General features: G+C 43.8%; 1 protein-coding gene across 1 annotated transcript in view; it reads left to right on the top strand.

Moving 5' to 3' along the window:
• Nucleotides 1–670: 670 nt before the first annotated feature.
• The window catches only part of TCERG1L (transcription elongation regulator 1 like), a 172,353-nt gene continuing 159,575 nt past the window's right edge, over nt 671–13,448 (top strand). Inside the window, exons 1-3 of the mRNA XM_064488626.1 lie at nt 671–1,009; nt 3,023–3,169; nt 3,921–4,101. Coding sequence (XP_064344696.1) covers nt 671–1,009; nt 3,023–3,169; nt 3,921–4,101 — 667 coding nt within the window. The remainder of the gene's footprint in view (nt 1,010–3,022; nt 3,170–3,920; nt 4,102–13,448) is intronic.

Genomic DNA, 13,448 nt, shown 5'->3' with positions numbered 1-13,448 from the left:
ATCGGTGCCCGCTTGGCGTCGGGGGCTGCAGCCTTCATCCCCCAGGGGCCTTGCGCTCTTGACCCGGGTTAAGCCAGGAAGAGAGGGGCCCGCGCATGGCCCCAGCCGGCGCCCCCAGGCCCGCCCGGCGGTGGGACGTTCCCGGCTCGGCGCAGCCACCTTGGTCTCCGCTCGCTGCTGCTCGTGGACCCTGGCTCCCGACCCGGCCGTGCGCGCCTTCCCCGCCGTGGGCTCCATCCTCGAGAGCCGGCGGCCTCCAGCGGCCGCAGCTTAGCCGCGGGCGCGATCCGCCGGATCCGGGCCAGGCGCGCCCCCAGCGCCCCGCGCCCCCGCCGCTCCCCGTCCCCGCCCTCTCCGTTCCCGCCCCCTCCCACGCCGGCCCCCGCGGGTGTCCAGGAGCGCATGTTGCCCAGAGCCCGGAACTGGGGGGCTCCGTGGGCCGCACCCGGGCCCAGGGGGCGGCGGAGGCGCGGGCGGCCGCGATCGCAGAGGAGGGCGGCGGGCGGGAGGAGGGGCTCCCCGCGCGGGGCAGGGGCGGAGCGAGCGGCCGCGCCGCGGAACCAAGTGAGTTCGCTCCGGAGCCCGCGCCGCCGCCGGCCCGCACCTCGGGCGCCCGCTGCGCCCGCTGCCCCCGCCGCCCCCGCCGCCGCCGCCCGCGCGGGGATGTAGGATGCTGGTGGGCACCAGGCTCCAGCGGCGGAGGCGGCAGCTGCAGCAGCCCCGGCGGCGGCAGCCTCTTCTCTGGCCGATGAATGCAGACCCGCCGCCGCCGCCGCCGCCGCCCTGGGTTTGGATGGTCCCTGGCTCGGCCGGGCTGCTCCGGCTGGGCGCCGGGGTCGCTCCCCCGCCAGTGCTGCTCGCCTCGGCCCAGCCCCCCGCCGCCCCTCTGCTCCCGGGGCCGCCCGGCTGGCAAGCCGCGGGCGAGCCCCTGCTGCCTCTGCTGCCGCTGCCCTCTGCGCCAGACCACGCCGCCGCCGCCGTGCACCACTACCCCTTGCTCAACGGGCAGGTAACGTGTCCCCCGGCCCCCAGCCCCCCGTTTGAGGCCCCCGGCCTCCCCTCTGCCCCTTGGGCGCGGCCCTTGCCCGGCTCGGGCGGCTCTGGCCCCAGGGCTCGCGCCGTTTCCTCCCGCGGTGGTGGTCCTCGGCTCCCCAGAGCACCAGGGCGCAGCCTGGCAGCCATGCATCGGCAACAAAGTTCATGCTTCGACGTCCCGTTCTGCCGGTCGGCAGTGTTTGCAGTGCTCTTCCCGGTCTCTCAGCTGAGCAGTTGGGAGGCCCGCACCCCAAGGCCGGAGTTGGGACCGCCTCGGCCACAACTTTCGCCGCGGCCGGGGTCGCTGTCCGGAGCGCGGTGCTGAAGTAGCCGCCTCGGAGCCGAGCGTTTCGGCTGCCCACCGTGGCCAGCTTGCAGAAGAGAAGTTAATACTTTCACAGTCTCCGCCAGGCTTGAGAAGCAAGCTGGGGACCAAGAGCTATTTCAGATTCTGATCTAGCTTTTTTTTTTTTTTTCATTTGAAAATAGACTCAGGACAGCGCTTAAGGAAATTCAAACCAGAGAAAGCCTGCAGGGAAATCCTGCCTTTCATGCTGAGAAATGCTGCTGGTGATTCCCACTCCCATCCTCGGTCTGCCTGAGCTAATTTGACACTAGCCAAATTAGCTAGTGTCATAGTGCACTTTAGAAGAGTTTGGCGTTTAAAACCTGGAATTAGAAAGAAAAAGTGGCTGTACCTTTGATTGATGGTGCAACAGAGCAAGGCAAGCTGGTTTTGGCAAGATCCATTGTTTGCTCTCTAACTATGCAGATGCATTTAAATCAGGAAATAACATGTATTTTATTCCAATGATCGTCCTTATTAGCATATTCGAATGAATGGATTTTAGAATATACCGTTTAATTAATTTAATTCCAGTATTATCTTGTGAGTGTTTCTAAAAGATGTTAACGCTTCCTAAATTGGTCTTCAGACTTAATAATACAACATATATGTGGTCTTAGATATCGTATTTTGATATGTGATGCAGTTCATGTTAAGGTTTTTTGAATAAACGTTGGTAGCTTTTTGGATATTTTGAAGGAGTTGATATATCCGAGTGCTACCACTAGAGGTATCAAGGAACTACATTTTTTTTTTTCTGTATAAAACACTGCATTTTTTTCTTGTGTAAATTTAAAAAGAAAAATCCCCCACAAATCTTACTATTAGTCTTAAAAATATTGCATGCTAAATATTTTCTGATAAACAGCAATATTTAGAACCAGAAGAACATTTTACATTACAGAAAAATAAAAAAAAAATGCTTTTACGATTTTAAAACAAATACATATTGAAGCATTCCATATCATTGAACAATGATCTTATTCTCCACTGATAGTTAATTTAATGAAGGACACTGTCTCCTAAATTATCTGCTCCCTTTCAATGTTTGCTGTTTTATTCTGTGCACTGGGATCTTCAGTTATGTGATAAGCTCACTTATATTTTCTTTGCTTTGGAATCTGGATTTGTGAACCTTTGGAAACTTTGAATCTTAACCTCTTATTTTGAAAATATTACTTGTGCATGTTTTTAAAATTATAAATATAATCAATACAAAGTGTTATATGGAAAAATAATACCATAAAATACAGCTCTCTGCTTGCTTATGGAAAGTATTCAAGAATTATAAAAGGAGTACGCAGCATTTCACCTTCCCATTGTGCTTTCTTGTTTTCTCAGGGCAGAAGCCCATTTCTTACCATGTTCTCACGGTTTTGTGCTTGGAAGTTCTTAATATTAAAGAATGCAGTGTTGTTAATGCACTATGATGATTCAGATACAAAAAGTTTTATAGATTTTTAAAATTTTTGAATATGTATAGGGTTTTTATTTGGACTGTGGAGACGAAATTTTTCTCATAATCAAATACATGAATTTTAAAATTCCTTTTTAAAGCAGCTATCCCAGTGTCTTTTAGTACAAAGTAGAGTTGATTGACATAAACGGATAAGCACTCCCTTCTCTCTTCTTGGGTTTCAGTGGCTTTTTGGTGGTCCTTCTCCATCAGTTGGACTGTCTCCCTCTTCCACTGTGGAATTGGTGCCCATTTTCCCACATGTCTGCCCATCTGCTCTTCCACCTCTTGTTGGGAAAAGTTGGATAGACAAAAGGATACCTAATTGTAAGGTAAAAATGCAACTACTTTAATTGGATAAATGTGCTATTAATTATTAAGTCGTTGGGTATTTCCATAACAGAAATCACTGTGTGTTTCTATTTGCTAATTGCAACAGACTGACCATCTAGGTTTAGAGAGAAACCTTTTCAGAATAAGCTTGGTCTGTTCAAAAATACCAGTAGATGGTAGTGGTGGGGGATTTTGTTTTGGCCTAAAATATTTAGATTTCATAGAACAATATAAAATTTTGACTTCTGATTCAGAATCTAGTTTTAAAATTTTTCAGCTTTTATGTCTGCCACCAATTGATCAAAATCTAGCCTCAGGCATCATATAACTCAAGCACAAATTGTAAAAGCAAGTTTCTTTTTTTGCTAGTATGGCTTTGAGTGTTCATCTTTCTGACGGTTTATCTTGGCTTTTGAATTCAAATATACTGGCTGCCCTTTGTTAACTTGAAAACCAACAGAAAGCAGTCCAGGGACATACTGCTTCCCTCACTGGGGTGACTCTATGATCTGTAAACTGGCTGCTGGGCTGAACTGGCCAAGTCAGTAGCTGAAGACCAGCCAGGAGACCTAACTAGAAGGTGATTAGTGTCAGAGCCCTGTGGGTCTTCGAGTTTTAGAGTAGTGACTTTATGGAGTCCCCACTTACAGAACCTCCAATAGTCAACCTAAAACAAGACGAATATTTTACAGTCTTTAGCTCTGATCATGTGCATGGTGCCAAGTGTTCTGCTTGCTTTCTTTTGAACAGATCATTTTTAATAACGCCTTTGCTCTGGACTCAACGTGGATATATCCTGAAGAACTGAGATTATTCCATGGGCTCGAAAAACCTCAACTGCTGGCAAACCAAGTGCCGACGTCCCTGAGCGGGCCAGCCCCGGCATCCCGGCCGCGCCCCGCGGTGCGGTCAGCGCCTCGGCCTGCGCCAGGTTGGTGCTCACGTATCTGTGACGCGGCTGGTTGGTTTCGGTTTTTTGTTTTGTTTGTTTGTTCGCTTTAGCTCCAAATTAGTTTCAGGCATGAAAACTATATTTGTCATTTTAATGAAAAAATTCTTTCCAATTCTTTCAGTGAAATAAATTCTTTTTATAAAGAAATTAAGTTTGGGGTAGCTTACTCCCTGCGTTTTTGGAGTATGGGATCTGTTTTAGATGAAGAGATGGCCAAGGAGATTTGTACAGAATCAGATTTTTGGTGCTAAAATTCTGTTTTTAGAATTGGACCAAATCATCTGCTGATAGCTCTTGATAGGGACCCTAGTTGATCAAGTAATCCTTTTAGAAAGTGTTACTTGCATGGGATGAGCTGCATAGCCCCCTGGTCTGCAGCAGAGAGGCTCGTGCACAATTTTTGTGAATTTTGCCTTCACGAAGTTGGGGATGAGACTGGCGATGGTCTATAAAAGTACACTGTTTGGAAGATGGGTTTTGTTCTATCTTTGGAGTCTAGTGACCTGAAAGAACATTTATCCTGGAACAGACTCCCATGAAATAATCCCTGGTTGAAAGATTGTGTAATAAACCTATATAGCAACAAGAGAGCAAAATCATCTTATGAATTTTTAAATTGATTTTTAGAATCACCTTAACATATGATCATATTACAAAAGCAAATGTCACCCATGCCAGAATTATCTCACAACACCTTCTATTATGGAATATCTTATGACTTCAGAATTCTATTATCTTCCCTGTAATGTCCTACCTAGCAAGCTTGTCTCAGTAAGTACCTCTAAAATTTAGTGAGAAGGACACGTCCCTGTGGGCAGTACCATGCTGGATCAGGAGACACATTTACTTTCTTCTCTTTTTGTCCACCTTACGTGTTCTCATTTGCTGTGGGTCTTGTTTGGTAATAAGACAGGAAGGACACTCAACTACTTGTGTTTTTTCAAGGGCCTTAATGACTCTTGATGGAAACTTGCCTTCTGTCCTTGTAATTACGTGCTGCTGAGCTATTAAAACATGCGTAAGCCTCATGGACACGTGCAGTCATAAGCACTTCTCACGAAGATGATCTTGCTTCCTATCTAATTGGATGATGATAAAAGATGACCAGAATGCATGTGTTATGCAAGTATTGCATGCGTTTAGATGTCTCCTTTGGCGGGTGAAAGTATCATATTGTCGCTTCCTAGCGCACCGGCACAGTGTCACCAAGATAATCAGCAACTTCAGTTTAAACAAGAGTGAAATCTGTTCAAGTGTTCCCACAAAAGCTCTGAGGGGCCTTTCGTCCTGTCAGCTCATTCTGGAATGTCATAGACATTTGCAGTTCACCCAAATCCTCTTAGAAAACTCATGCTGGGAACATGCGAAATACTTTTTTAGTTGAAGAAACTGAAGGTAAATGATCACAGCTTCTCTATCATATGGATATTGTTTGCTTGCCCTCGCGGAGCAAATATTTCATACATGAAGCATATTCATGTTAATTGTACCCTTTGATTTTCTGACTGACCTGTTTTAAAAGACAAAAGAAAGTACTATTTCTTCCTAACATGGTCGACAGCAGGATAACTGCCCATTCTAACTCATCTACCGTTTGTCAAATCTCTGCTTTTATTCCTGTTTGGATTTTATTTTTTTTGGACTTATGAACCATGAGAATATAACACAGCTTCACTTATCTTTTGGGGAATAATATATATGTCCTCAGAGGTATTTTAATAACAGTCAAATATACTTGTTTTGAGATGGGCATTTCTGAATTGCTTTGTGAAAATTTTGGAAAATGTTGGTTTTTTGCTGCATTTCAAAAGTCTTAGAAATTATTATCCTGGAAAGCATGTATTAAATGGCCCTTAGTCCAAAGAACACATTTAGGGGATTGTTTATACGCTACTAACTGCTTGGTGAAGAACTTGGAAGGGGGAGCCAGAAAAAGATGGATGGCGGAGACGCCCAGCAGTTGAAAGTTAGGACACATTGTTTCAGCTTAATGAGAAGATATAGCCTCATTTAAACATTTTACATGTACATTTCAGATGTATTGTTAAAAGTTATTGTTACAGTGGCTATTAAATTTCATATCCTGTTATAAATTGATTAATTTAAATGTGATATTTGGTTTATAGTATATGAAGTTATACATTTATAAATATAAAATAGGTCATATATAGTATATACAATATATTAATATGTAATATATGAATATATTATATAATCGATATTTTAAGTTGATCAATCTTGTTGTAAATTGTTATGTTCAGAAGTAAATGTCCTTAGAATCTTAGGTATATTTTATTATTCTCTTTCAATTTATCAAAGAAGCACCATTAGAACTCCAGGGGACCCAAGAGAGTGAGTCAGACCCCTGTCCCCCATTTCAAACGGGCCAGCAAGCTCAGGGCAGCTTCCTTCCTGAACAGATGGTGCGACTGTGTAATAATCATTCTTGACAATGGCAACACGTACCGTGAGCTCAAATGATGTGACGCTGGAAAGTGGCTTTGTTTGCATGAGCATGTGGTCTGTTGAACTGAGTTAGAAGTTGGGATGGGTAGAGATGTCCAGTGGGTAGCCCCTGAGGCTCCCATTCACATCCCGCCTGCCCCTCCTGATCTGCAGTTGGCTAAGAAGTAACTGCACAGCCACACGGTCTCATATACTATTAGCCCAACTCGAACGTGTTTGGATAGGTCATGCAAAATTTAATAAATATTTTGAAGGACTTTATTTTGGTATATACTAGGCTCACTGTACTGACGATAAAGGTGATGATCTGCCAGTACGCGCAGGCCTGAAGAAAGCCTGGGGGCCACCTTGAAGGGCAGAACTGAAGGCCGGTCACATTCCTGTCTTCACCCATCAGAGGAGCCCCCTCTCCTGCAGGAGCGGTGCAGGGGGCTCTGCCAGTAGAGGACTTACCCAGCGCGCGGTCCTGGGGCTCCCGGCAGACGGTAGAGGAGGGTCTCAGGACGGATCATCAGGAAAGGACTCTGGGGTGATGCCTCCTTAAACACACCATGAAGACGCAGCAGAACCTGCCCAGGGCAGGAGGGGATGCAGGAGTGGAGCGTGCAAAGTCTCAAGCTCATGAAAACTGTTCCTCAGGCGACGACAAGCAGACAAGTGGGCTGAGCCGCAGAAGGAGGGGCTGGTGCGGGCGGGCAGCGGGCGCCCAGGCTCGACCTCTTCACGCGAGCGGAACCCTGCAATCCCGCTGGACCCGTGCTGTGAGTCCTGCGCCCTCTATAGCGCCCTGGGGTTCTTCGCCGTTCCTCGGCTTAGGGCCGTGGTTGCTTCACCAAAGTGTGAACTCGTCCCCAGGAAGCAGAGCAGACAGCGGAGAAGGCAGGGTCTTCTCGCTGAAAAATAAACCAGGGCGCAGGGGGATACGCAAAGTTACAACTGCACTAGAAGCTGAAGTCTCCAATGAATAATTTAGCGACTTTTAAAGGAATTATCCCTAATGACACTGCAAATGGGTTGAATTGAGATAGAAAGTAGGGTTCACTCATTCCCAGACCTGAGACATGGATCCAGGGTCAGGCAGCTGGAGAGGCCAGTGCTGGAGCCCCTCATCTCCCGGTGTCTGTGCGCCGAGGACTGGCCCCATCCCTGCATCCCCTGGGTCCACATCCCCCTTCTCCTACGCAGTGCTGAGTCCCTCTTCATCCTGGGGAGCGATGGGCCTGCCTTGCTTCCTAGGACATGGGGCTTATCCGAGGAGAAGTGTGAGCAGGGCTCGCGTGGAAATGGCGCTTCCAAAGAGTCTCTGTACTTCACTTCTAAACCCAAGAACTTCAGAGTCCTTCGAGGTATTCAGAAATATGCTCACTAGGTTTAGAATGTCCCGTGATAGGAGAATAACTAGCTCAGCTTCTGTCCAGTGAGGACACATGACATAACAGCTTGCCGAAAACTGGAGATTTGTCTAAAAGTTGTCTAAATCACATGCCTTCAGCTGAACATCAAAGAGCCTGATTCTACTGACATCTTGTTGGGAAAAAACACTGGCTGTTCCTCACCTCACCCAAGGATGATGGGAGAGAGACAGAGAGAAAGCAGAAGATGAGATGGAGTCACGGAAAATATTCTGCTTCATAAAAGACTCATTTACTCAAAAGATGTGGAAGAAAAACAGACCTGGGAAAAGGCTTTGGCACAGGAACTTGTAAACTTTTTGCATAAATCAACTTTTGGTTTACCTTAATAGGAATAAAAATAACTTTATAGAAAAGCAATGAAAGAAAAATTGAAGGGAGCTGGTGGAGGCGTGAAGTCATGTGGAAAGATGGTTTGAGCTGGGTGGTACGAAAGCCACGCAGAAGAATTCTCAGGCACACATAGCTGTGACGGTGAAGAAAGCGGTGGTAGTAACGAGAGAAGGGGTAAGTGAAATAAAGAGCAAAGGACAAACAGACATTTATTTGAACTCCTTGAAAAACTAGTAAAATGCAGCAGACATATTAAATGTGGCGAAGCCACGCACCGTGCTCGTTACAACCTGGTGAAGTTTGTGACTAGGAGAGCCGCCGCTCACAAGAACGCAGAGAAGTGGGCACAGCCTCGGATCGCTGTCCAGCACTAGATGTGACGGCCTGACGGGGAAAACCTTAGAGAATTACGACGAAAAAGGTTTGTGATCAACGAGATGTATGCCCAACAAGAAAGTCGTATGTACTTGTAAGCAAGGCAAAGACATCCTCAAAAAACCGAGGGATCGACTGTCACACCCAGTGCTCTCGCCGCACGTTCTTCTTTGTCGAACGACGATGTTGCCGTCACTCCACGTCTCCACTTTATCTTTCCCGTCAGTTTTTGCCTTGTCTGTTGTTCTAAGCTTAGCTCAATTGTTTATGGTCACAGCCTCCGCTTTTGCCTTTTAAAAATGGATTTTAGCGTGCTTACACTGACTTCTTGCCTCAATATTTCTTCTGGCATAGCATTAAACACCCTGCTTTGCACGGCCTTTTGTCCTTGCTTCCTTTCAGTCTGCTTCCAGCCTTTCGCTGTGCCGCTTGCATGTTTTGTTGGAGTTTGTTCACTTCTGTTTCATGTGACTGCTTGGAATCTGCTCGTACCGATCCGCTTTCTCGAGCAGTTACCAGTAGGATTTAAACAAAGCAGATTTAAGCTTTATGTCTCCTTTGATTTTCAAATCACGGCAGCATCGTCACTTGAGAATTCTTTTATACAATACGAAAACCTTGGGAAACGTTTATGTCGTAAAATTTATTTCTTTCTCTTCTGTTTCCTCCACTAATTGAGGAATTAATCTAAATCAAGAGCTAAGAATGGGAAAATCAGTTTTCCAAGTATCTGTAGTTGTCAACAACTTTTGTCCATCCCATGGAATATATGTAAACATTTGTTAATTTGGTTACAAGAATGAGTGAAAAATTCTAAGAAACTTTTTCCCCCAAACTGAAGCTGAAAAGAATAATAATTATAATCCAAATACATAACCTCAAACTATGTCGGTAAAGCTGGGAAGAGGAGAAGTGAGGAACATGAGGACACAAACCCTTTCAAAATCCCTCAAATAGACTGAAAGAAGCTGAAACACTAGGAAACTCTCACCCCGGAAGCCTGGATAACAAGGTTCTCTGTACTGAGACAGGACAAGGACTCCTGCCCAACAGCCAGCCTCACAACGCAGGTAAAAGTAACCGCCGCCCACCACTGGCGCAGGGCCAAGGGCATGGACCATGGCCCTTTTCTGTGGTTCAGGAATACGGAAGTGGCTGGAAGCTGAGAGGGGCACAAATATTAAGACTGCCAGACACCCGGAACTTAATCTAAGCAAAGTCATTCTTAAGGGTTTTGAAGTCTGTGGGGCAGGCTGGCAACTGTAGCAACAAAACTCAAATCCAGGTGGACACCTGAATGCACGGACCCACGCCATTCACTAACAGCCTGACAGAAGAAAGGGTGTGCCCATTTCCAGGACTAAATCCTATTTGTCTCATGCTCTGTTGTTCTACTCATGATGATGGACATTGAATAAAGGTTACAAGACACACTAATGGAGCAATAAATGATAAACCATTGGCAAGAGATAAAGCAAACAACAGAACCAGATCCTAAGACGACATACTTTGAAACTATTAGGTAGGGACGTTGAAACAACTGTGATTAATGTATTAATGAGTCTAATGGGAAAAGAGGGGACATGCATGAAGAGATAGCGAATTTCATTACAGGTGTGGAAAATATAAGAAAGTCAAATTGACATACTAGAACAAATAAAATGTAGTGTCAGAAATGAAGAATTACTTTGATGGACTCATGAACAGACAGGATATAGCTAAGGAATGAATGAGTGAACTTAAGGACTGGTCAACAGAAACTACTGAAATTGTAATACAAAGAGAAAACAGTGGAAACATGGAGCATCCTTTTGAGAGCTGTGAGACAACATCAAATGGGTTAATATGCATATAGCAAACAACAACATAGCAGGAAAAACATTTGAAGACATGTTGACGAAAGGTAATAAAAAAGGAAGGTTATCAAAGCCTGGATCAAAACCCAAAACCAGCAAAGTGACATCGTTAAAGGACTGAACTAAAAATCTCACAATAAGCAGTATAATATTATTTGAAGGTGAACTCTAACAAATTAAAATACATATTGGAAAACACAGAGCAACCACTGAAGAATTAAAAACAGTTATACCAATAAAACAAGAGTGGAAATAGAATTGGAATCATAACAAATACTCAACCCAAAATCAGACAAAGAAAACAAAGGATCAAAGCACAGAAGAAACAAATATTTCAAAAAATAATAACTACAAGATGGTAGATCTAAATACAAAGGTGTAAAATCCATAATTAAAAGGAGAGATCTTCATTGCAAATATATTGTATTCACAGGAAATTCGTTTTTAATGTAACGAGCTAGAGTAGATAAAAGTAAAGCATGGGAAAGATATCACACGCAACTACAAGGCAGGAGAGAGCTAGTGTGACTGTACTGGTATCAGGTAGATTAGAATTTAGAGCAAGACGCCTTGCAGGAATGAGAAGGGGCACTACATAACTACCAATACGTAATTAAAAACATACCCAGAAGGCGTAGCAGCCCTAGGTGTGCGTGCATCCAGCGAAAGAGCTTCGTGCACATGGACCAAAAGCTGATCAAACTGAACAAAGGAACAGGTGAAGCCATGATTACATTTGGAAATTTCAACACTCATCCCCCAGTAATTAACAGAGCAGGAAGGTAAAGTATCCATAAGGAGTTACAGAATTTGTACAATACCATCCAGTAACTTGATTAAATTGACATTTATAAAATACACTACCTAATAATAACATAATACACATTTTGTGCACATATGGAACATTCACCAATACAGTCTATACTCTAGGCCATGAAAAAGTCAGTACATTTTAAATAATTGAAAATATACACAATTTGTTCTCTGGCCTCAATATAATTAAATTAGAAATCAGTAACAGAAAAAATATCCAGAAAAATCACCAAATATCCGGCAACGAAACAAAAAGACTTCCAAACAACACCTGGGTCAAAAAAGAAGTGACAAAGAGAATTAGAAAATATTTTGAATTGAATGAAAATAAAAATCCATATCAAAAAATCGTGGTGGAATGTAGCTACAGCAGTGTTCAGGTGGAAATTTATAGCACCAAAAATTATTTCTCAAAAAAATTAGCAAAGCAAATTGAAGAGCACATTAAAAGGATCGTACACCACCAAGTGGGGTTTGTCCCCAGGATGCAAGGACGGTTCAACATATGTAACTCAATACGCGTGATACAGCAGATCACTATATCATCTCGTTGTCTCAGTGTATGCAGAAAAAGAATTGGACAAAATACAACATTCTTTCATGAATAAAAAACCCTAAACCCTCAGCAAACTGGTGTAGGAGGAACCTAACTCAACATAATAAAGGTATGAAGAAACCAAAGCTAACGTCATGCTTAATGGTGAAAGGCTGAAAGATTTTCCCCAAAGATCAGAAGACAAGGGGACCCACTCTCACCACCCTTATTTCTCATAGTACTAGCAGTCTTAGCTGTAACAGTAGAGGGGGGAAAAGCAAACAATAAAAGACATCCAAATTGGAAAGGAAGACGAACCGCTGCTTTTATTTGCAGGTGGTGTGATCTCATATATAGAAAACCCTAGAGACTCAACTAAGAAAACTGTTGGACGTACTCAACAAATTCGGTAAAGTTGAAGGATACGAACTCAGCATACAGAAACCAGTTGTGTTTTATGACTTAACAATGAAATATCTGAAAAAGAAATAAAGAAAACAAACCCATTCACTATAGCACAAAAACAATAAAATGCGTAGGAATACATTTAACCAGGGAAGTGACAGGTCTACACAGGGAGGACTGTGAGACTTTGATGAAAGGAACAGAAGACAAGAGAAACGGAAAGATACCCTGTGTCCACGGATCAGAAGAATTAACATAGTTAAAATGACCGTACTATGCAAACCCATCGATGGAGTCAGTGCAATCTCGATCAAAATTCCAATAGCATTTTTCATAGAAATAGAAAAACCAATCCAAAAATTTATGCAGAAACACAAAAGACCCTGAAGAGCCAAAGCCATCCTGAGAAAGAAGAACAAAGTCGAGGGCATCACACTTCCCGATTTAAAACTATAAGTTACAGTCATTAAAACAATATGGCACTGACATAAAAACAGGCACACAGACCAAAGGAACAGAACTGAGAGCCCAGAAATAAGCTAGTGTCAGCAGCCAACGAACATCTGACAGGGGAAACCAAGAATAGTCAATGGGGAAAGGACAGTCTCTCCAATAAATGGTGTTCAGAAAATTAAATAAACACACACAGAAAAATGAAATTAGACTTCTAACTTATACCACTCACAGACATGACCTTGAAGTTAATTAAAGGCTTAATAATAAGACCCAAATCCTAAAGACTCAATAAAAAGACATGAAACCATAAAACTCCCAGAAGAAACTATGAGGGGAAAACTCCTTGACATGAGTCCTAGTGATGATTTTTTTCGATGTGATCCCAAAAGCACAAGTAATAGAAACAAATCTCAACAGGTGGGACTACATCCAACTAAAAAGCTTATGCACAGCAAAAGCAACCTAAACAGTGAGAAAAAACATTTGCCAACCATGTATCTGATGAGGAGTTAACATCCAAAATGTATAAAGAGCTTATATACTTCAGTAACAATAACAACAAAACATAAACGATCCAATTTAATGGCAGAGAAACTGAATGACATTTCTCCAAAGAAGACACAGAGATGGCCAGCAGGTACATGAATGAGTGCTTACAACATCACTAGTCATCAG

Source organism: Camelus dromedarius, chromosome 8, assembly GCF_036321535.1.
Source record: "Camelus dromedarius isolate mCamDro1 chromosome 8, mCamDro1.pat, whole genome shotgun sequence".
NCBI classification, from domain to species: Eukaryota; Metazoa; Chordata; class Mammalia; order Artiodactyla; family Camelidae; genus Camelus; species Camelus dromedarius.
This window is presented reverse-complemented; position numbering and strand designations above follow the sequence as displayed.